Source organism: Pristiophorus japonicus, chromosome 1 (genome assembly GCF_044704955.1).
Source record: "Pristiophorus japonicus isolate sPriJap1 chromosome 1, sPriJap1.hap1, whole genome shotgun sequence".
Lineage (NCBI taxonomy): Eukaryota > Metazoa > Chordata > Chondrichthyes > Pristiophoridae > Pristiophorus > Pristiophorus japonicus.
In genome coordinates, this window is record NC_091977.1 from 201,047,471 (window position 1) to 201,068,358 (window position 20,888).

At 43.3% G+C, this 20,888-nt stretch overlaps 1 protein-coding gene and 1 pseudogene across 1 annotated transcript in view; both read left to right on the top strand.

Annotated features, from left to right (window-relative positions):
- iqgap2 (IQ motif containing GTPase activating protein 2) overlaps positions 1–20,888 on the top strand; it is a 405,429-nt gene that overhangs the window by 246,819 nt on the left and 137,722 nt on the right. The window contains exons 17-22 of the mRNA XM_070886141.1: positions 4,797–4,964; positions 9,240–9,382; positions 14,210–14,380; positions 15,210–15,293; positions 15,959–16,030; positions 17,683–17,752. Coding sequence (XP_070742242.1) covers positions 4,797–4,964; positions 9,240–9,382; positions 14,210–14,380; positions 15,210–15,293; positions 15,959–16,030; positions 17,683–17,752 — 708 coding nt within the window. The remainder of the gene's footprint in view (positions 1–4,796; positions 4,965–9,239; positions 9,383–14,209; positions 14,381–15,209; positions 15,294–15,958; positions 16,031–17,682; positions 17,753–20,888) is intronic.
- LOC139279625 (U2 spliceosomal RNA) lies at positions 12,461–12,702 on the top strand (annotated as a pseudogene).

Sequence of the window (20,888 nt, forward strand, 5' to 3'; positions counted from 1 at the left end):
TAATTGCTAGAAGGATTAGAGGGGAAATGTCTTCATGCAGAGGGTTGTGGGGATCTGGAACTCGCTGCCTGAAAGGGTGTAGAGGCAGAAACCCTCACCACATTTACAAAGTACTTGGATGTGCACCTGAAGTGCTGTGACCTGCAGGGTTACTGACTTAGAGCTGGAAAGTGGGATTAGGCTGGATAGCCTCTTGTTGGCCGGCATGGACATGATGGACCGAAATGGCCTCCTTCCGTGCTGTAAACTTCTATAATTCAGTTTGGAATGTTTTGGAATGCAGTGACAGGTCAAGACGGTTGTTCTGCACACTGTAAAATTCCATGAACAGCAATGAGATGAATAAGAAAGAAGTACTGGTCACTGGCATAATGTTGCCTTGGACACCAAGAGAAATCCCTGCTCTTCTTTAAATAGTGCCACAAGGTTCTTAGCATCCACTGAAATTTAACATCTCATCCAAAGGATGGACATTCCAACAATGTCACACTTCCTTAATATTGCAATGCAATGTCAGTTTAGACAATGAACTCAAATTCCTGTCGTGCTTCTTGAATCTAATTTAGAGTGTACTACTTGAGCCAAGCTAACACACACAAACCCATAAACTACAGTGTCATCATCATAAGCAGTCCTTCGAATCGAGGATGACATGCTTCCATGTCAAAAGGTTCAGAAGTGTTACAATGAAGGACCTAATATTCTGGTCCTGAGCTAAATCTCAAGGATAGAAGATGCCTGTGCCGTGGATTTTTTTCACATGTGGTTGGCCGTTGCACACAAGCCACCACATGGGCTTGGCAGAGCTAGGTCTTGGTCCAGTGGCAAGGATTAACCAAGACGACTGGAGACCAGCTCTGCCGCTGACTCACCCCTCTCTGTACTGATTGAGATTGTCTCATCATCACGCTGCCAAAACCAGTCATTCCAAAAGCACATGCTTAACAGTCTATAATGTGCAGATAAACTAAGGACTGGCACATTTCAGACTTCAGTATTGTAGATTCTTACAGTGCCTATCTTAGCAATTTTCCCATTCGATCAGGTCACTACATCAGTATCTGGAGGGCAAACAAGCAACACTGGCTTAATCTTTCATTTTACAGCCTTTTCCTACATTTCTCTTGATTACAATTTATTCTCCCACCCCAACGCCTTTCTAAACTATCCTCTTTGATCATTGCCCAGCCTTAGTGTCCCTGTCAAGAGACGCCATTCTGCACTGTGAAAAGGGAAGTGTTGCTAGCCAATTTTTGTTCCCTACCCATAGGTTCTTCACTCGACCCCACTAGCAACCTCCTCCCGCGAGAGATGTCGTAGAATCATAGAAGTTTACAGCACGGAAGGATCCGTTTCAGCCCATAATTATATGACATATCTTGTATGATAAAGCACTGCGAGTCTTTTTATTCTTGCAATTTCTCCTATCTCATTGATGAATTCATGAATTCGGCTTTGCTGTCAAGTGGTGGAGCGAATGGAAATCAGATCAATTTTCTCCTTCCCCCATGTAGTGAAAACTATGGGACCAAAATTGCCCCTTTTTATAGCCCTATTAGTGCCTCTGTGTGGAGGGGGGGGCGCGCTAATGGGGTGCAATGGTGTTTTCGCCCAGGGGAGGGGTCACGAGCACCTCCGGGGAAATTGCCCCGGAAGTTTGGGGCTGCTGTTCCGGTAGCGCCGCGCTCCTCAATTAGCTCCCCGCACTGGCGCACAAACGGCAATGACTCCTCACCTCCCGCGCCGACCCCATGACACCCCGTGGGAGAAACTGCGCCGCAGGCCACAAGGCAGGCACGGATGGATGTCAACACCAGCTTTGTGGGTCGCCCAGGAGCGGCCTGCAGAGTGCGCAGCGGCCCTTCCCTTTAATTGAAGGGGAGGGCTATTGTAACGTCTTAGCGCTGGCCTCCTCAATGCACCGCTGAATTCAGTGCCTTGCTGCCACCCCGGGAAACCCCTCCAAGGAAGCGGAGTGCAGGAGACAGCGCTCCGCTTCCTTTGAGGGACGCATGGCCCAATTCTGCGTTGGGGGCAGGACTTCCTGGCCCCGGAAGATTACTGCCCTCAATAGGGACAAGGGGCAATTTCACCCCCTATGTATCTCTAATTTCAGATCATAACCTCTGCCCCCATTTTTTCAGATGGCAGCTGTTGATGATTCTGCTATTCCCATTTACACCTCTTCTAGACCCACCTTTGTTCCTTTAATTGTCCCATTACCATCTCCTTTTGCCTTGCATCATCATCCCTTTTGTCCTTTAATCTCTCCTGCCTTCTACCCTATCACACCTTCCCTTTTGTTCTTTCCTCCTCTCCTCCCTTTCCCTGCCTCCACGGTTGCTTACAACCCTTTATATCTCTTGCATTTTTCAGTTCTGACAAAAGGTCATCGAGCGGAAACGTTAACTCTCTTTCTCTCGCCACAGATACTGCCTGACCTGTTGAGTATTTCAGCATTTTCTGTATTTATTTCAGATTTCCAGCATCCGCAGTATTTTGCTTTTGTACATTATGTATCCCTAATGATTGGTCTTGGAAGAACCCTAAGAGCAGGATTCCTCCTTGTTCTTTTCACTGAGGAGTAATTTGAACTGGGAGCCTATAAAAGGATGGAAATTGTATCAAAAAGGAAGAAAAATACAATAAATTGGTTGTCTTTGACATCATGGAAGTATAGTTCCAACACTTAAAAAGAAGATATCAAAATTGAAATATTGGGCCGAAAATTGCAGTCGGAGGCTACTTTTGTCCGAACGCCTACGCTATGAAAATACCTGGTGCTCCCGGAGGAACGTCTGATTCCGGTTGGAGGTCTTCATTCGCTACGCAGCGTACGGGAACATGTCTTCCAGATACATACACGTGCTGGAATCACGTGGGTCTGGACCACCAATCACTATCTAGTATTCTCATTGATAATAATGGCAACTCCGTTTGTAAGGGCTTCCATTATTAGCAATGAGAATATCCCCCTAAAACAAGAAACACAGCACAATAAATTTAAAAAAAACAATTCACGTATTTAAAATGAATTGAAGTTTTAGAAAAAATTTTTTTTTTGCAAATTTAAAAAAAATGTGTTTTAATAGTGTTTAAAATAAACTTACCTTAATGGACAGGGTTTTTAATTTAAAAATTAATGATTAAATGTTTTTTTCTATGTTTTAAAAGTGTTACACTGGTAAAAGTAAGCTATGCGCCTGCTTTTACCAGGTGTAAAGGTTTGAAGGGCATTTGCTGGGCAAGAATTGGGCAAATAACCCAATTTCTCTCAGGGATGCATAGAAGAAATTTTGACAGATTGGAAAACCCGGTTCTCGGCGCATGCGCGTCATGAGCCGAGAATCGGCTTTTGTGAGACCTTGCCGGGTGTATGCGCACTTCGTACGGACTCGCTAGGCCACAATTTTCGGCCAATTGTTGTGGAAATACACTACTGTTGAGTTACTTTAAAGGCACATATTCAAATTGTCAGGCAGCGACAAATAATGCTCCCCAACGATTAATGCTCGGCCTCAGCTTTCCACTTTATATATGAATGACCTGGATTTAGGAACCGAGGAAAGCAATCCAAATTTACAGATGTTAAGATGGGTGAGACCGTGACTTGTGACGGGTCAAGTAGGAAATTGCCGAGAGATATCGATAAAGTGAGTGGGAAAATGGTGGCGCATTCAGTTTAACTTAATAGAGTATGACACAAGAATGGCAGACTGAATTAAAAACTAAATGGGGAAGCAATGGGTGTATATGAACAAAGGGATTTGGGAATCCGGGTACATAAGTCATTAAATGGCAGCTGACGGGCACAAAAATCAATCAAAAAGGTTAATAGGACGCTTTGCTTCCTGACCAATTATATTTACAGAACGTAAAAGCAAGGAAGTGCTAAGAGCAGAGCGATGCAACTCTGAAAGCAACTTTTGGATATTTGAGTTCAGTTGCGTATTTGCCCCTCGCTTGAGATTGCTGCACCATTTGTCCATAAATAAGGGCAAGCGCATTCGCCTCAACATTATTTTGAGAGCAAATTCTGGGCCAATGTTATTAAGTGATCTGAAGAAAAGACACCGGGTGTAAGAAATCGTGAATTGGAAGAGATAACTTGAGACTGGTGTTAGAATTGAAGGATTCATTCCATGGTACAATAGCTAGAGCGACTTGAACATAAATAACTGATAACAGGCAGCTCCAAACATCTGACGGCCAAGAATGGCATGTGTGACTCCAACCTCGGGAGGATTTGAAGAGGAGGGTTTCATCCAAGAGTTGAAACAAAGGACCTGACATATCATAGGTTAAATGGTCCTGTCAATATCCTACACCAGGTCCACCCCTAAAAAGAGAATAAAAGAAAGACCCAGAAGGCATTTCAGGGCAGACGGTGAAGATAAGAATTGTTCGTACCACCAGCCGCCTGTCCGATCGGGACTAATAACAGCTACTTGTCATGGTCATAGGTCTACTAAATCTATGCTGATTGTGTGACTATATTTGAACTATCGATCCCTTAATAAATTGCCTTTTAACTCCCAAGACCCTTTGGGTATCGATGAGTAACCTGTGATCCTGAATCTTACAAGGGTTGAGATTAAAAAGGGAGTGCTTCCCACGCCAAGAAGGGCAGAGCATGCTCAATGGACCTAATCACCTCGTCCTGCTCCAGTGAATGAATGAGTAATCAATCCTGACATTTACAGATCTATTTATTAAAAAGAAACAACTGCTGTGCTTTTTATTTTGAAAAGTAAAATACAAGTAATGCATTTCCCCTTCCTTTATTTCTCTTTCAGTGGCAGTTGCAATATTTGAGGTTAACTCAGCAATTGAGAAGGATGACCCACAGCTAACTTTGACTGCAATACAATCTTCCAACATAACCAAGAGAGGGGTTGTACAAGAATGTGCAGAGACCTATCAGAATGAACTCTCTGAAACAAAAAAGCAAAAGTCTGGAGATGGTATGAATTTGTAGCAATTTTCTCTCGCATTAGCTGCAATATGATTGGGGCAGACTAAGAGGGATATTAACTAGCTGCCAGAGAATATTGGGCTCAATTTTCTCCAAAGCTTTTTTTTGGTGTACTTGAAGAGTTACGCCTGTTTTGGGGGCCTAAGTACGGCAAAAAAAAATGTTCTAAGTTTTCCCCGTTGGATTTCTTCATTTTGGCCTGGCCTAATCTGTCCTTTAGTTTTGGAGGTGGAACCTTGATCTGCGCCAAAAAGATCGGGTTGCCATGGTAATCAGGGACACAATGCGAGCTGAGTCTCTAAAGTGAAACATACAGCCAGCTTCCAACACCTTAAAATACATTGCATCAACTTAAAAATTTAAAAACTTAAAAACACATTAAAATATATTGCAGCAACTTACTTCCAATTTATTAAAGCCAATCCCGCTACACCTAGCCCTGGAAACGGGCTTGCTGATCTGCTTGCCTAGCCCGCCCGAGCCCCTTGCCGGTCGAGGTTCAGCTCTCCCCCCCGCCCCCCCCCCCCCCCCCCCGTAGCCCCGAGTGCCTTGCCAGTCCTGTAACCTTGCCCCTAGCCCTGGCCGAATGGATTCCTCCCTCCCGGTCCCCGCACCTAACTACACCCAAAACGCCTCAACTCTCTCCCCCTCCCTTCCCCTCTCCCCCTCCCTCCCTTCCTCTCTTTTCCCCTCTCCCCCTCCCCCCCCCCTCTCTCTCCCCCTCCCCCCCCCCTCTCCCTCCCCCTCCCCCTCCCCCTCCCCCTCTCTCTTCCCCTCCCCCTCCCCCCACACACACACACACACACACACACACACACACACACACACACACACACACTTCTCCTCTTCCACCCCCCCGCGCCCTCTCTTTTTATTTACCCCCCCCGGCTGCCCTCTCTTTCCCCCCTCCCCCCAGCCGCCCTCTTTTTTTTCTCCCCACCCCCGGCCGCCCCCTCTTTCTCCTCCCCCACCCCCCCCCCCCTCTTCCTGCTGCTGTTCAGGCATCTGCTGCACTTACCTGCGCCGATTTAAAAAAAAAAACTCTTCAGAAGGTTTTTCTGCAGTGGCCACATACGCTGGTCTAAGCAGAACTGCAGTTACTCTCAGCTGGCCAAACTTATCTAAATGGCCAGAATTGGCGCGGGTGGCAGGTTACGCCCCGTTTGACTGAAACAATTTTTTTTTTTAAGGTAAGTTTTTTTTTAACTGCGTCACGCTGGTGCAAATTGATTGGGGAAACTGTTTTTTTTAACTTCGGCCAAAAAGAGCAACTTGCTCCAAAAAACAGCGCAAATCACTGGGGAAAATTGAGCCCATTAAAAGGTATCTTGGTCTGTCCTGCAGTTGCACCATTCTTTGACTCCAGTCACAGCCTTTGTGCTGGGAGGTCCATGATTGTGTGGCCACCTCTGACTGAATGTTTGGTTTTCATTTGGTGCTTATTACTAATGATTAGGTCATAATTGGGAATTGAGTGTCATAAATTATAGACAAAATCCCATGTTCTTCATGGATGCAGCAAAGGCTGTGGTCCCTGAAAACATCCCGACTGTCATGCTGAAAACTTGTGTTCCAGAGCTAGCCACGGCTCTAGCCAAGTTGTTCCAGTACAGCTACAACCCTGGTATCTACCCAACAATGTTAAAAAACTGCCTGTGGTGTATTCTTACGACATAAATTTCCAGGGGCTCAGGACTGTAGTGCTGTTCTAACTTGGTTAGGATCTCCGTCAATGGCCTGACCTTTGGCTTGATGGGAACATGCAAATATTTCAGGATTTCATACACCTCGGGGCCTGCTACAGTCAAGAAAATAGCTGGTTTCCTTTCTAACACCATCCGGCTACGGTTTTCATCATCGGGGACTTCGATGATATTATTCTTGGTGGAAAACATTTCTAGCCGCTCCACATACGCTCCAAAAGTCTCTTAGTTGTGATGGAACTCACCCACGTGCCCTATTATTTCCATAGGTGCAGCCATCTGGACTCTGGCAATGTCTACAGTTGAGCCAATGTGCTGAAATTTACTGTGGATTTTTAGCTGTTCTTACAAAACAAAGAACCTCTCTGTCAGTGGGCAGGATTATCCACCAACAAAAATTTCTGCTAGGGAATCCAGAAATCCTATTTTTGTGGCCAATGTGATGCATTCTTATGACATCACCAACAAACACGCTCTACAAGGTGGCTCTTAACACCGAAACTGTCAACATGTGACCTTACTATGTGATCATTTATTATTTACATCAGTAGTAGAAGTACATTAGTAGTCTACTAGGGGGAGCTCTATCACACTGTCCAGTTTTGTCCTGTCCACAATAAGCAGGCCAAATCCAATTCAGCCAATTACCGCCCCATCAGTCTATTCTCAATCATCAGCAAAGTGATGGAAGGTGTCGTCGACAGTGCTATCAGGTGGCACTTACTCACCAATAACCTGCTCACTGATGCTCAGTCTGGGTTCCACCAGGACCACTCTGCTGCAGACCTTCACCTTATGGACTGAAATGGTTCAAAAAGGCGGCTCACCATCACCTTCTCGAGGGCAATTAGGAATGGGCAATAAGCGCTGGCCTTGCCAGCGATGCACACATCCCATGAATGAATAGAAAAATTACAGCACATGTTGCTGACTTCGCTCCTGTTTAATTATCAGCACAATCCCATGCCATCTCTGATTTACTTAGCCATGGTGCTCTGAGCTTAGATGCTCTGGAAGTTTTCAAAATTGTGAACACCACCAGCATGCACATGTAGAAAATTAAACATTATTTAAGTTGATACACATGTGGCATCTGACACTTTAGTGGCACAAATGTTACAAGCTATTTGTCAGCCCAAAACTGTTTAGCCAGGACTCCTGTCTGCCATACTGTGCTCAATGTGCTTTGATGTCAAGGGTAGTTGCTCTTACTTCACTTCTGGCATTCAGCTCTTGCATCCATGTCTTGATCAAGACTGTGATGAGGTCTGGAGCTAAGTGGTTCTGTTGGAACCTGAACAGTGCATCGATGAGCAGATTATTAATGAGTTGATGTTGCTTGATAGCATTATTCAATTTGTTATGGATTGGTTAAACTTGGGCAATCTTCCAATTGATTGATAGATGCCAGTGTCACAGATATACTGAGGCAACATGATGAGGGCACTGGTTAGCTCTAGTGCACAGGTCTTCAGCTGTACAGCTGGGGCATTATGAAAGCCCATTGTTTTTGTGTATCCAGTGTACTCAGCTGCTTCATATATCTTGCGGAGTGAACTGAATTGACTGGACCCTGTCATTTGTGATGGTGGGAATCTCCGGAAGAGGCGGAGTAGGTAATCCAATCAGCACATTTGGCTGAAGCCGCTTGCAAAACATCAGCCCTGTCCCTTGCAATCACTCGTTGAGGTCCATCATAGTTGAGGATGGGTATTTCTATGGCGCTTCCTCCACCTATGAGTTACCTAGTTTTCCACCATCATTCTCAACTGAATGAGGTAGGACCAGAGAGCTTTGCTCTGATGTGTTGGTTGAAGGACCGTTTAACTCTGTCTACAGACTGCTAGGTTAGGCATGCAGGTGACTCTGTGAAGTAGCTTCATAGGTTGATATCTCATTCTAAAGTATGCCTGCTGTGACACCCTTCTACATTCTAGAACCTTGTCTTGTAAACGCAACCATTCCATGTGACCTTGAACACAAAACCAGATTAGTGTTGCTTGGTATACTGGTAGCAAGAAAGCATATTTTATGTCATAAGGAGGGCAGTGAATTGAACAAATAGAAAAGGCAGATAGATGAGATGATTTTGAAACAGTTGAAGATTAACAGAAATAAACTTTGGTTCTTAAGGAAAATCAGAAACTTATTTGCTTGTTTTTAAATCTCATGCATTTTTAAATTCTTGAAACCACTGTTTCTATCTAATTTATTCTATAAATCCAGCAATGGTTAAATGAAAACTATCACTTGCAACAAGAAACTTTTTCAATATATTATTCATCTGTCATTTTCTCTCATCCTCGCCACTTAACATATTTAAATGTTTAATTTATAGATTGCGTTCGGGTTTTGCTTTGAGTGGAGTTCAGTGAATCAAAGGACTTGTAGACATAAGCTACTAATCATCGTCAAATGGCAGAGATTAGTGTGCATTATCTACTCCATTAAGTTTGAGTTCAAATTCCCAGAGGGGATATAGTTCTCAACCCCACCCCCAATAGTATAGCGCGGATATGAATAGTAACATAAAATTGCATGTTTTGTGTTTTAATGTGTAGGACCAAATGGAAGTGTGTGGGTTATGCACAAGATAAATGACAAATATGAGTACTACTATAATTTGGAAACTACTGAGGCCACATGGGACAAGCCAGAGCATTTTGTGCAGAACAACACTCAGCTCAGTAGAGAAGAAATTCAGGTATTGTCAGCAACATGTGAAAATTGGTACTTGCGTAAGTGTATTGTATCTCCTTTAGTAATTCACCTCTTGGTATGAATGTTTACGGATATGGTGTCTGATTTACATTCTTCGTGAAAATGGACCGAATCAAATCTCCAAACCACGGGTGAAAATCCCTTCATCCCATGTAATAAAATCAGAATTTGACTTAATTGGTTACAATAACCAATGAGCCTAATTATAAATGGACAGAATTTTAGAATGCAGTCCTCAAAATACTAGTTAAAATCCTGGAATCCCATGTAATAAGCAGCATTTTACTTAGGAGGTTAATGTAAAATAGTGGTTCTGTTTATGGATACATTTACTTGCATTCAACAGTCCATAATGGAACCTCAATTTTGCATCTTTAACTGCCTCACCCACCCCCCCCACACCCCGTGATTTGCCGATGATATGGTGTCTCTGTTTCTAACTCTGCAACTGAGATCCAGCAAATAAGGCATCTCCATCTGATATTGACATTCAGCAGTGAAGCTGTATGTGAAGCAGTTATGTAATATATGCTGTAAATGATGTATTGTGCAGTGACTGAGCCACAATGTTTAATATTTTGATGTAGAGGTCCTTAGCCGTTTTAACATCTCTCATCATGTATAAATCCACAACAACAAATACTTGTGGAGTGTGCTACAACACTATCAAGTACAGAAGGTGGCTGGAGGCCCACAATAGTGGGAGTGGGATGCAACCCCAATTAAAGTGCTCTTTTTTCCGAGCACTGAAAAGCCAGCTCAGATAGCAAGGAGAAACAAAAAGCTGGAAATCTGAAATAAAAACCAAAAGTACTGGAAACACTCAGCAAGTCAGGCAACATCTATCAAGAAAGGAAAGTACGGTTAATATATCAGGTCTGTGACGCTTCATCAGAACTTCCAGATCTGATATATTAGCCCTACCTTGCTCTCTTCAAACATACTGCCTGACCTGCCGAGTGATTCAAAATAATGAGGCTGGGTGTGTTACATGATGTAATGTTCTTATAAAGCAGTATATGTCCACTGTACTGTGAGCAGTGCCGTAGGAATTTGTGTTTATGGCACAAAGAATACATCTTCATATTTCTAGTTTTATTTTTGTTTACCCATGTGTTGAATGTTGATGTGAACGTTTGCCTTTTTCCATGCAAGTAATGTTCGTTTTAAAATGTAATACTATCATGATTGCGTAAACATCCAGTCACGTCATTTTGGAATGGATTGCTCAAACCCACTGGGGAGAAATGTTCTGGAAGAGCTACACATGTGTGTACATTATGTTCAGGCTTGTTTAGACACATGATTTGTGTAGTAGTTCTTTAATTACCATGGCTATAAGCCTGAAACCAGTGACGTCTTTGTTTGTTCTTTAGGGAAACTGAGAATCGTCATGTGGATTTCTGATACCACCATCGATACCATCAATTGTTTATTTTGTCGATGTTATTCATATCTGTGCTGGCTCCTTGGCATCGTACAAACATCTCCTGTCTGTGCTTGGCCTGTGGTGTGATTTTCAGCCAATTCTAAATCACTAAAAATTTTCGAATTTTAAATGGGGAAGAATTTAGAGTTCTAATTTCAGAATTTGAGTAAGGGTGTGACCAACTGTCGAGTACTCTTAACTCTTGCTCTGGAAAGTGCTTGTTCGCCATGCATTGTCTCCCTCTGATGTATTGAGATTGGGAGCACTCCGTGTGATGAATCATGGGGATGAGCCATCATTTCAAAACTGTGCCATATTGGAATACCAATGTGCCTCAAATGCCATCTGCCAGTTTACTATTAAACAGAAAAGTATGGTGAAAATTAAACTGTAATGTATTGGCGATATGGAGGAAAACTTTAATAGGGTGGCTTAGAGTTACTGCACCATTTATCATTTATTTCTATGCATGAGCATTGCATCCATCAGCATCTGTCTTCTATCAGTGGACCATTTTGAACTGCCTTATCTGCTGTTGAATATTAGTTGGGCAACTGCTATTTCTTTATGTAGAAGATAAAATATGAACAGGAAGGTTTGTGTTCTCCTTAATTGTATTTCATAGAATCATAGGGGCGAAAATTGCTGAAAGGTAAGTTCCGTCTGTTTTTTGGCGGTACCCGGGCGGCGCTTGCTTTTTTTTAACCGCCCAGTACCGCTGGGACTGAGTGGGGGTGGGAGATTCATCCCGCTTTTCTTGGCGAGAGCGGAGCTGAGTGCAGCGCGCATAGGAGGCCTTCTGACTCGGGAATCATCGTCTCCCGAGTTGTGCGCGCACCCCGCTGTCAAGCTCCGCCCCCCTCCCCCTGAGAGGCACCGACGAGAGGCTAGAGACTGTCGGCCCGAGATTGCTGTGGGGTGGTGGGGGAGCGGAGGGGGGGGTGTGGCGGAGGAGGGAGGAGAAAGAGAATGATCGCTATGGAGGGGGCGCCGTGGTGAAGAGATCTCGCTATGGGGGTGGGGTGGGGGGGGGAAGAGAGATCGCTGTGGGGAGGAGACACTAAATTTTTTAAATTATAGTTCATTAATAAAGCAGTAAATAAGGCTTTATTAGACCATTTATAAAATAAGATCACTCTAGTGAACACATACACAATTTCCAGACTCAGTGGTTATATTGCTATTCAAACTGCATTATTGGCTAATATTAGAAAACCAATCAATTTAAAAATACATCAAACTGTAGAGTACTATAAAAATCTGTGTAATATCAAATATGCCGCCGCACTTCTGTGAAACAGTTATACCTGTCAGCTCTGTGTCCATACCGCCCACTTAAGATTCACTTAAAAGCACCTTCTCCAGGACGGTATGCAGATCCGACGGTATGTCATGAAATTTGCACTTTTGGGCGGTATGAGGGCGGGCGGTGTGCAGACCGCTTGGCGTTATGTCAATCATGAATCTGCCGCTGAGCGGAATGTCAGCAGTAGGTACCTGTTTTTTGACACAACTGGTATTTTTCAGCATTAAGTGGGCAGTGTGTCAATGAATTTAGGGCCCCATAGAAATTTACAGCACAAAAGGAGGCCATTTAGCCCACTGTGTTTGTGCCGGCCAACAAAGAGCTATCCAGCTTCTCGGCCTTTTGGCTAAGATCATGCGTGGCTGACCTGACAGGGGAGTAACCACCATAACCCCAAGGTGGTTCTCCCTGGATCAGGAAGGTGGTTCTCCTATGCTTTTTTGGAAATAGGAGGTGGGTGGGGTGGCTTGACCCATCCACCTCCACGGAGATGTGTGGGGGACCTGACCCATCCACCTCCATGGCACGAACCTGGTATTGCAGTACTTCCAGGAACGGTGCAGTGGCTCTAGGCCTTTTGGCTAAGAGCATTGGCGCAGAGTGATCCTTGGCGTGTGCAAGGTGACCTCTGGCGTTTGTGATTTGACAAAGAATTGGAACGATTGGCTACGAATTTAAAAAAAAAACAAAGAGCTATCCAGCCCAATCTCACTTTCCAGCTTTTGGTCCGTAGACCTGTAGGTTCCGGCACTTCAGGTGCATATCCAAGTACTTTTTAAAATGTGGTGAGGGTTTCTGCCTCTACTACCCTTTCAGGCAGTGAGTTCCAGACCTCCTCCACCCTGTGGGTGAAAAAAAATTCCCATCAAATCCCTTCTAAACCTCCTACCAATTACTTTAAATCTATGCCCTCTGATTGATCCCTTTGCTAAGGGAAATAGTTCCTTCCTATCCACACTCTCTAGGCCCCTCATAACTTCTTTACCTCAATTAGGTCTCACTTCAGCTTCCTCTGTTCCAAAGAAAACAACCCCAGCCTATCCAATCTTTCCTAATTAGATAAAATTCTCCAGTCCAGGCAACATCCTCATGAATCTCCTCTGTATCCACTCTAATCCAATCACATCTTTCCTGTAATGTGGTGACCAGAACATTCAACCAATACTTGCTCCCAAAATATATAAAAAATATATTAAATGGATGCTTGATTAAGAAGCCAAGGTTCACCATGTAGTTTTTGATAGAAATTTCCAGTGTAGGGGTGTCCCTACATTATGGCCACTTTGTTTCATGCTATGGAGTCTTATGGACCATATGCAAAGAATTACATAAAACAAGGTGGCACAGTTTTGAGAGATTCCTGTGATTCCTCACGTGGTGTGCTCCCATTTTCTGTAAGTTCATAAAATATTCACAAAAGCACAAACCTCTCCACCCCCTTGCCCCATCCCTCCTATTAGGTAAGTTACAACCTTAAGTTTAAAAAAAAAAGCAATTGCAGAATTAAAAACATACAAAAGTGATCTAATACCTCTCTCAAAGTGAAGTAGTAAAATAACTGAATTTACTGCTCGTTTTCAAGAGGGCATTGCAGGAGGGCGAGATGTTCGGGCTTCACAGGATGAATAGCGAAGGCTCTCAAGCCTCTGATCCAATGTATTAAACTTTACTGAATAAATGGTTCAAATGATCTCTTAAAACAAATACAAAAAAATACCTTCCATTCTTTCCCTTCCATCCTCCCTCCCACTTTATACATCTCATTTTTAAATGCTACCCCTCACATTCCAATGAATGCAGCCACTATATTTCATGCTCTGCCTGGGCCCTGGAACATTCTGTTCTCTTTAAAAAGTAATGAGTAGTGAAGGATGCAAGGAGCCGAGGGTGGATGCCAAATATCATGCTCAATCAGTTCCCATCCAGCTATTTTTCATCCTGTGCAAATGATAATCTGCACATGAATTTTGAAAATGTCTTGCTTCCATAAATGCACATTATATTTGATGATTGAGACAATCAAAGTGTTGTTCACTTGCTACCCATGTGATGATGCCTTTGATTATTTTCTTCAGGATATTGTTAGCCGAGTAACAACAGACTACCACCGTGAGCAGCTCTGGTTAGCCAATGAGAGTCAGATTATTCGTCTGCAGGCACGTGCAAGAGGTTACCTTGTAAGAAAAGCTTACAAAGAACGATTGAGTTACCTCCACAAACAGGAACCTTGCACCATCAGGCTACAGGTGTGGCTTCAAACTTTTATTCATAGGAATTATGTGTTTAAAAATGGATATAGGAGAATAAACTATGGTATCATTGCTCTGATTCATATTTGTGTAACCGTTCACACATGCTGAATGTTTAGTGTTGAGCAGATCCTTATCTTACTGAGGATCTACCTAGATTTCTTTGACAACAGAATTAGTAACTTAATAAAAATAGTTAATCTATAAATTTTGACTGTGAATTCCTTCATTGAATATTTGTGTTCCTTTCAAGTGGATATGCCAGTCTATTTTTTTGTTCAAATTATACCTTTTACTTTATGGATACTTGCCAATGAAGGCTAACATTTTATCAGTTGTAGCAAAACTCCATTTTCTTTTTTTGTTTTTAAGTCTACTATTCTACCCTCTGATTCTGCCCTCTTGACCATCCCTGATTATAATCGCTTAACCATTGGTGGCTGATACCTTCTGTTGCTTCGGTTCCAAGCTCTGAAACTCCCTGCCTAAACCTCTCCACCTCTCTACCTCTCTACCTCTCTTTCCTCCTTCAAGACACTCTTGAAAACCTACCTCTTTGGCCAAGCTTTTGGTCACCTGTGCTAATTTCTACTTTTGCAGCTCAGTATCAATTTTTTAAATCTCATAATACTCCTGTGAAGCGCCTTTTGACATTTCACTACATTAAAGGCACTACATAAATGCAAGTTGGTGGTGTTGTATTCGCAAACAATCCATTAGGAATATTCCCAGTGGAGTATTAGTTGAACAGGTTTGTAAATGTGGGAAAAGATGATTGGGTGATGGAAAAACTGGTTTAATTAAATCAATGCCTTGTTTTGTGTAGTCTTCTTGGAAAGGATATAAACAGAGGAAGACTTACAAGGACAGGCTAAAGCTCCTGCAAGATAATGCTGCAGCTATTGTTAAGGTAATTTTATTCTTGATATTCTTGATTGTGTTGAATTCTAATATGTTAATATTTGTTGTATATCTGCAAATAATGGCAGCCACCCTATAACAGATATTAAGTTGAGAAACAGAAGGAAGTCTTATTGATAACGTTCTAAGGTATTAAAGACCTCTTTAAAAGTTTATGTCCTAATTCTAGGAGATTCCGGAGATGAGGGGCTTGACTTATGAAGGTAGGTTGAGCCTATACTCATTGGAGTTCAGAAGAATGAGAGGTGATCTTATCGAAACATATAAGAAAATGAGGGGGCTCAACAAGGTGGATGCAGAGAGGATATTTCCACTCATGGGGGAAACAAAAACTAGGGGGGCATAGTCTCAGTATAAGGGGCCACCCATTTAAAACTGAGATGAGGAGGAACAACTTCTCTGAAGGTTGTAAATCTGTGGAATTCTCTGCCATAGAGAGCTGTTGAGGCTGGGTCATTGAATATATTTAAGGTGGAGATGGACAGATTTGTGACCGATAAGGGAGTAAAGGATTATGGGGAGCGGGCAGGGAAGTGGAGCTGAGTCCATGATCAGATCAGCCATGATCTTATTAAATGGCGGAGCAGGCTCGAGGGGCCAAATGGCCTACTCCTGCTCCTATTTCTTATGTTCTTATGTTCTTGTGTTCTATAGATCCAGTCTTTTGTGAAGATGTGGAGGGCAAGAAAAGCATATCGTACAAGATGTCAGTATTTCAAAGATCATGTGAGTTACACCTGTATACCTGACTTAATATTTGGTGGTTTCCTCTTTCAAGAGGCCACCTGCTTGCTCAAGAGCATTCACAAGTCTGAGGTATGAATGGGGAGCCAAGATTATTTTCCAATAGGTTGTTTTTCACTCTAGTTTTGATTACCACTTAATAATTTACATACTGGAAACCAAACTTGATTGTTTTTCCTTTTCAGCAGCCTTCTCTGCACTTTAAGGTTTAGGCCATTAAGGCATTCTGATGATGCAGTGTTATTGATTCATCAGTACACTGCCACACAGTGGTGGTGAATGGGACTTATGTCTGTGGTGATCCACCCTCAACAGAGGGAACAAATTAATGCATAAATGGAGGGGATGGGCGGGAGGGGAAGGGGTGGGGTTGAAGAGAGGGGAGAAGTGTGGGGGGGGGGGGGGGGGGAGGGAAGAGAAGAGAAGAGAAGAGAAGAAAAAAAAGTAAAAGTTCTTTTCATAAACTTTCTTCATTTAAATCCGCTTAAAGATACATGTGCAGTAGCTCAAAAAGGAGGCGGCTGAATTTGGTTTGATTTATTTTGGTTAAAAAAAATTGCAATATTCTAAATTAATGTATCAGATAGGTTAGCAATGAAGTTTAATTTCTTTCAGAAGCGTGAAGCGTGTTTGTGTGTTAGAGCTCTGTGTCAAGCCACCGAATGGGGAGGATGCAGCATCACACCCATGATTTACATGACATTCCTGATTTTGGGTATGCTTTCAGAGGAGGGTCCAAAGTGGAGGCAAGTTCTTCCCCCTCAGAGAAGGAAATTCACATATCCTGGAAGAAGATTATAGAGTGAGATTGATTGTCCTGAAGCGAGAACAGTGGGTTGAAAGGGAAATCAAAAAAGAGGTCCAACTTTAATGCTCCCCTTAATTTAGTTCAATTCCTCACTGTCTTCAATATTGACAATATTTGAACTCTGCCATGCAAGAAACTTTGAGTAATATATTTAGCTAATAAATAATGCTAAACTTGCATGTGAAAAACTTACATTTTTGAGTTCCTTGATTTAAAACTTTTTGGGCTGGAGATTCCCAAACCTTGCGCTTGGTGTTTCGGCGATATTTCGCCTTTTTTGGAGAAAAACTGTGAACTGGGAAATTTGGTGAAATCTTGCACCGGCGGTTTTTAAGTATCACCGGGGAGCGGACCGTTGGCATGCAAAACTCGAAATTTGGCTCGCAGTGCACCAGTAGATGGGACAAAAAAAAACGCCTGGAAAAAAACTTGGGTTGCAGCCCATGGAACAGCGGTAGGAATGAAGACCTGCAAAAAAGGTAAGTTAAAGTTTTTATTTCTCAATTCTTTTGCAGCGACTCGATAATTAAGTGACTTGTGAATGTTTTGAGATTTTTTTAAATTTTTTGTTTTTTGCAATTTTTATTTGGTGCTTTCCCCCCTCCCTACGCCCAACTCGCAGCGGTATTGGCCTCTGGGAAAAGTTGCTGCAAATTTGCGGTTTGTGCCACGAATCCTTGTGCAATGCCAATTTTTACCGCTGGGCACATTTTATCCCGAATGTTGGGCCTCGTAGCGGTAGCAAAATCATAGCGATATTTTTGGTGGAAAAATGGAATTTCTATCCCTTTGTGTTGCAAGTAAACTGTCTTTCTGCTTCTCCCAGGCAAAGCAAATAATTCAAATCCAGGCATTCCTCAGAGCAAATAAAGCTAAAGTTGACTACAAAATCCTGAGTGAGTATTTACATATTTACACCTTGCTGTTGAGAGTTTTCTTTACTAATGAGGATGGAATGGGTGAATCCCGATCCCAACTGTGAATTATTTTAGTGTCGTCCTATTTATTTATTCTCTTCAGGATATCAGGCTATATATTAGCTCCTGGTTGAGATTGGGCAGGTACCCATACCTGTGCTAACCCTCTTCCAGTACTACTTTATAACTGCTCACTAGTTTACTCTGTTTCTGCCATATTCATTTTGAATGACTGGGAGAGAGAAACAGGAGTGTTAAACACATCAACTCCATTTGGGGCTTTTCCCTGATAGTTTGAGATTGGGAGTTCACTCTGGTGAACTGATAGTTTGAGATTGGGGCGGCGAGGGGCGAAATTGCCCTCCGCATAATTTTGGGTGGATAATTCAAATTATTACCGCCCAGTGGAATTGGAGGGAAGAGGTCGAAATTTGTCTTTAACTGTGACAACGCCTCCCAGTGCTTTGGGGTATTGTTTGAGGTGGTGTAGGGCGGGTTCAGATTGGGAGCGGGGCAGTGACCACTTCAGCTGACCACGTCAGCGCGGTGGTGATGACGTCAGCGCAACGTGGATGCGCCGCGTCGTGCTGACGTGCAGCAACGTCCCTTCCCTTCAGTTAAAGGGGAGGGACACTGCGAGGCCTAGTGAGGCCTCCGTGCCACCCACTGGGCCACCAGTGAAGGATCCGGCTGGGCCAGCGGTCTGGCATCCAAGAGGGGTTGCTGGGCTGCCTGTTAGAGGCCCGGGCGAACCAGCGCCTGCCATTGTCGAGCCGGCTGCAGAGTCTGCCGGCAATGAAAAGAAAATGGCAGCCGCAGCGGTGCGCCCCCCCGCCTTCAAGGGCGGCCATACCGCCCAGCCACTGGCAGCTTCCTGCCTTGCGATGCTGTCAGTGGCACCGTCCGACGGTGGCTGCGCTCCGGCGGGGCTATTTCTCCTGCGGAGCGGAAAAGGAGTCGCCGCCGGGTGGTAAGGGGTTGGTGCACTGCCGACGAGCGGTTGGGGAGTCGGGCGGGGCGGAAAGTCAGGGTGCGGTTTCCGCCGCCCCCAGCCCGGGGGCAATGGTGGATGGGTCACACCCTCCACCTGATCCCGGTCGGTAAAGCCTTACTGCCCCATTACCGCCTCTTCTATTGCACTGCCCCTCCATGTTTGGTACCATCTGTAAATTTGACCAATTTGAGTTGAGTTTCTGAATCTAACTCTTATGATGTAAATTAAAAACAGCAGTGGTCTCAAAACTGACTTGGACACACCACTGAGTTATTCCCCCTTTATCAAATATCCATTATCTATTCTTCAGGCAACTTCTTATCCATAACCAAGCCTTTCCCCGAATCCCCATGGTTTTGAGCTTAATTAGAAAGCTTTCATGTGGAACATTATGAAATGCTGCTTGTAAATCTAAGTGCACATGTCATAGAGTTTGCCATTGTTGACTTGGGTAATTACTTGCTCATAGAATTCGAGGAAGTTGGTTCGACAGAATCGCCCTTAATTAAAGCCATATTAACTGCTGTTTCCTAGGTTATACAGATAATCAAGTAATTATCAATTACTCCTGATAATTGATTCCATTGTATTGCTATGACTGGTATGTTATTTTTGTTAACACACAAAAAAAACATTAAAAAATTTTGATCCAAATTTTGAGAGATTTAGGGCAGAAAAGATTTCTTAGTTTCCAAGACCATCTGTTTGATGTTGAACATCTTTTGCAGTATCTGGTGCCAATCATGATTACATTATCTGCATGCTTTCTGTCTGTGAACTGACTCCGTCAGCAAGTGACATAAGAACATAAGAAATAGGAGCAGGAGTAGGCCATACGGCCCCTCGAGCCTGCTCCGCCATTTAAATACGATCATGGCTGATCCGATCATGAACTCTGGTCGACTTCCCTGCCTGCTCTCCATAATCCCTTATTCCCTTATCGTTTAAGAAACTATCTATTTCTGTCTTAAATGTATTCAATGTCCCAGCTTCCATAGCTCTGAGGCAGTGAATTCCACAGATCCACAATCCTCAGAGAAAACATTTCTCCTCATCTCAGTTTTAAATGGGTAGCCCCTTATTCTAAGATCATGCCCTCTAGTTCTCGTCTCCCTCATCAGTGGAAACATCCTCTCTGCATCCACCTTGTCAAGCCCCCTCATAATCTTATACGTTTTGATAAGATCACCTCTCATTCTTCTGAATTCCAATGAGTAGAGGCCCAACCTACTCAACCTTTCCTCATAAGTCAACCCTCTCATCTCTGGAATCAACCTAGTGAACCTGCTCTGAACTGACTCCAAAGTATATCCTTTTGCAGTATTCCAGGTGTGGCCTCACCAATACCCTGTACAACTGTAGCAAGACTTCCCTGCTTTTATACCATTTAGGACCGAGATGAGGAGAAACCTCTTCACTCAGTTGTGAGCACGTGGAACTCTCTACCACAGAAATCTGTTGAGACCAGTTCGTTACATATATTCAAAAGGGAGTTAGATGTGGTCCTTACGGCTAAAAGAATCAAGGGGTATGAAGAGAAAGCAGGAATGGGGTACTGAAGTGCATGATCAGCCATGATCATATTGAATGGTAGTGCAGGCTCGAAGGGCCAAATGGCCTACTCCTGCACCTATTTTCTATGTAATACTCCATCCCCTTTGCAATAAAGGCCAAGATTCCATTGACCTTCCTGATTACTTGCTTTACCTGCATACTAACCTTTTGTGTTTCATGCACAAGTACCCCCAGGTCCCGCTGTACTGCAACATTTTGTAATCTTTCTCCATTTAAATAATAACTTGTTCTTTGATTTTTTTTCTGCCAAAGTGCATGACCTCACACTTTCCGACATTATACTCCATCTGCCAAATTTGTGACCACTCACTTAGCCTGTCTATGTCCTTTTACAGATTTTTTGTGTTCTCCTCACATCATTGCTTTCCTCCCATTTTTGTATCGTCGGCAAACTTGACTACGTTACACTCGGTTCCTTCTTCCATGTCGTTAATATTGATTGTAAATATTTGGGGTCCCAGCACTGATCCCTGCAGCATCCCACTCGTTACTGATTTCGAACCCGAGAATGAACCATTTATCCCTACTCTCTGTTTTCTGCTCGTT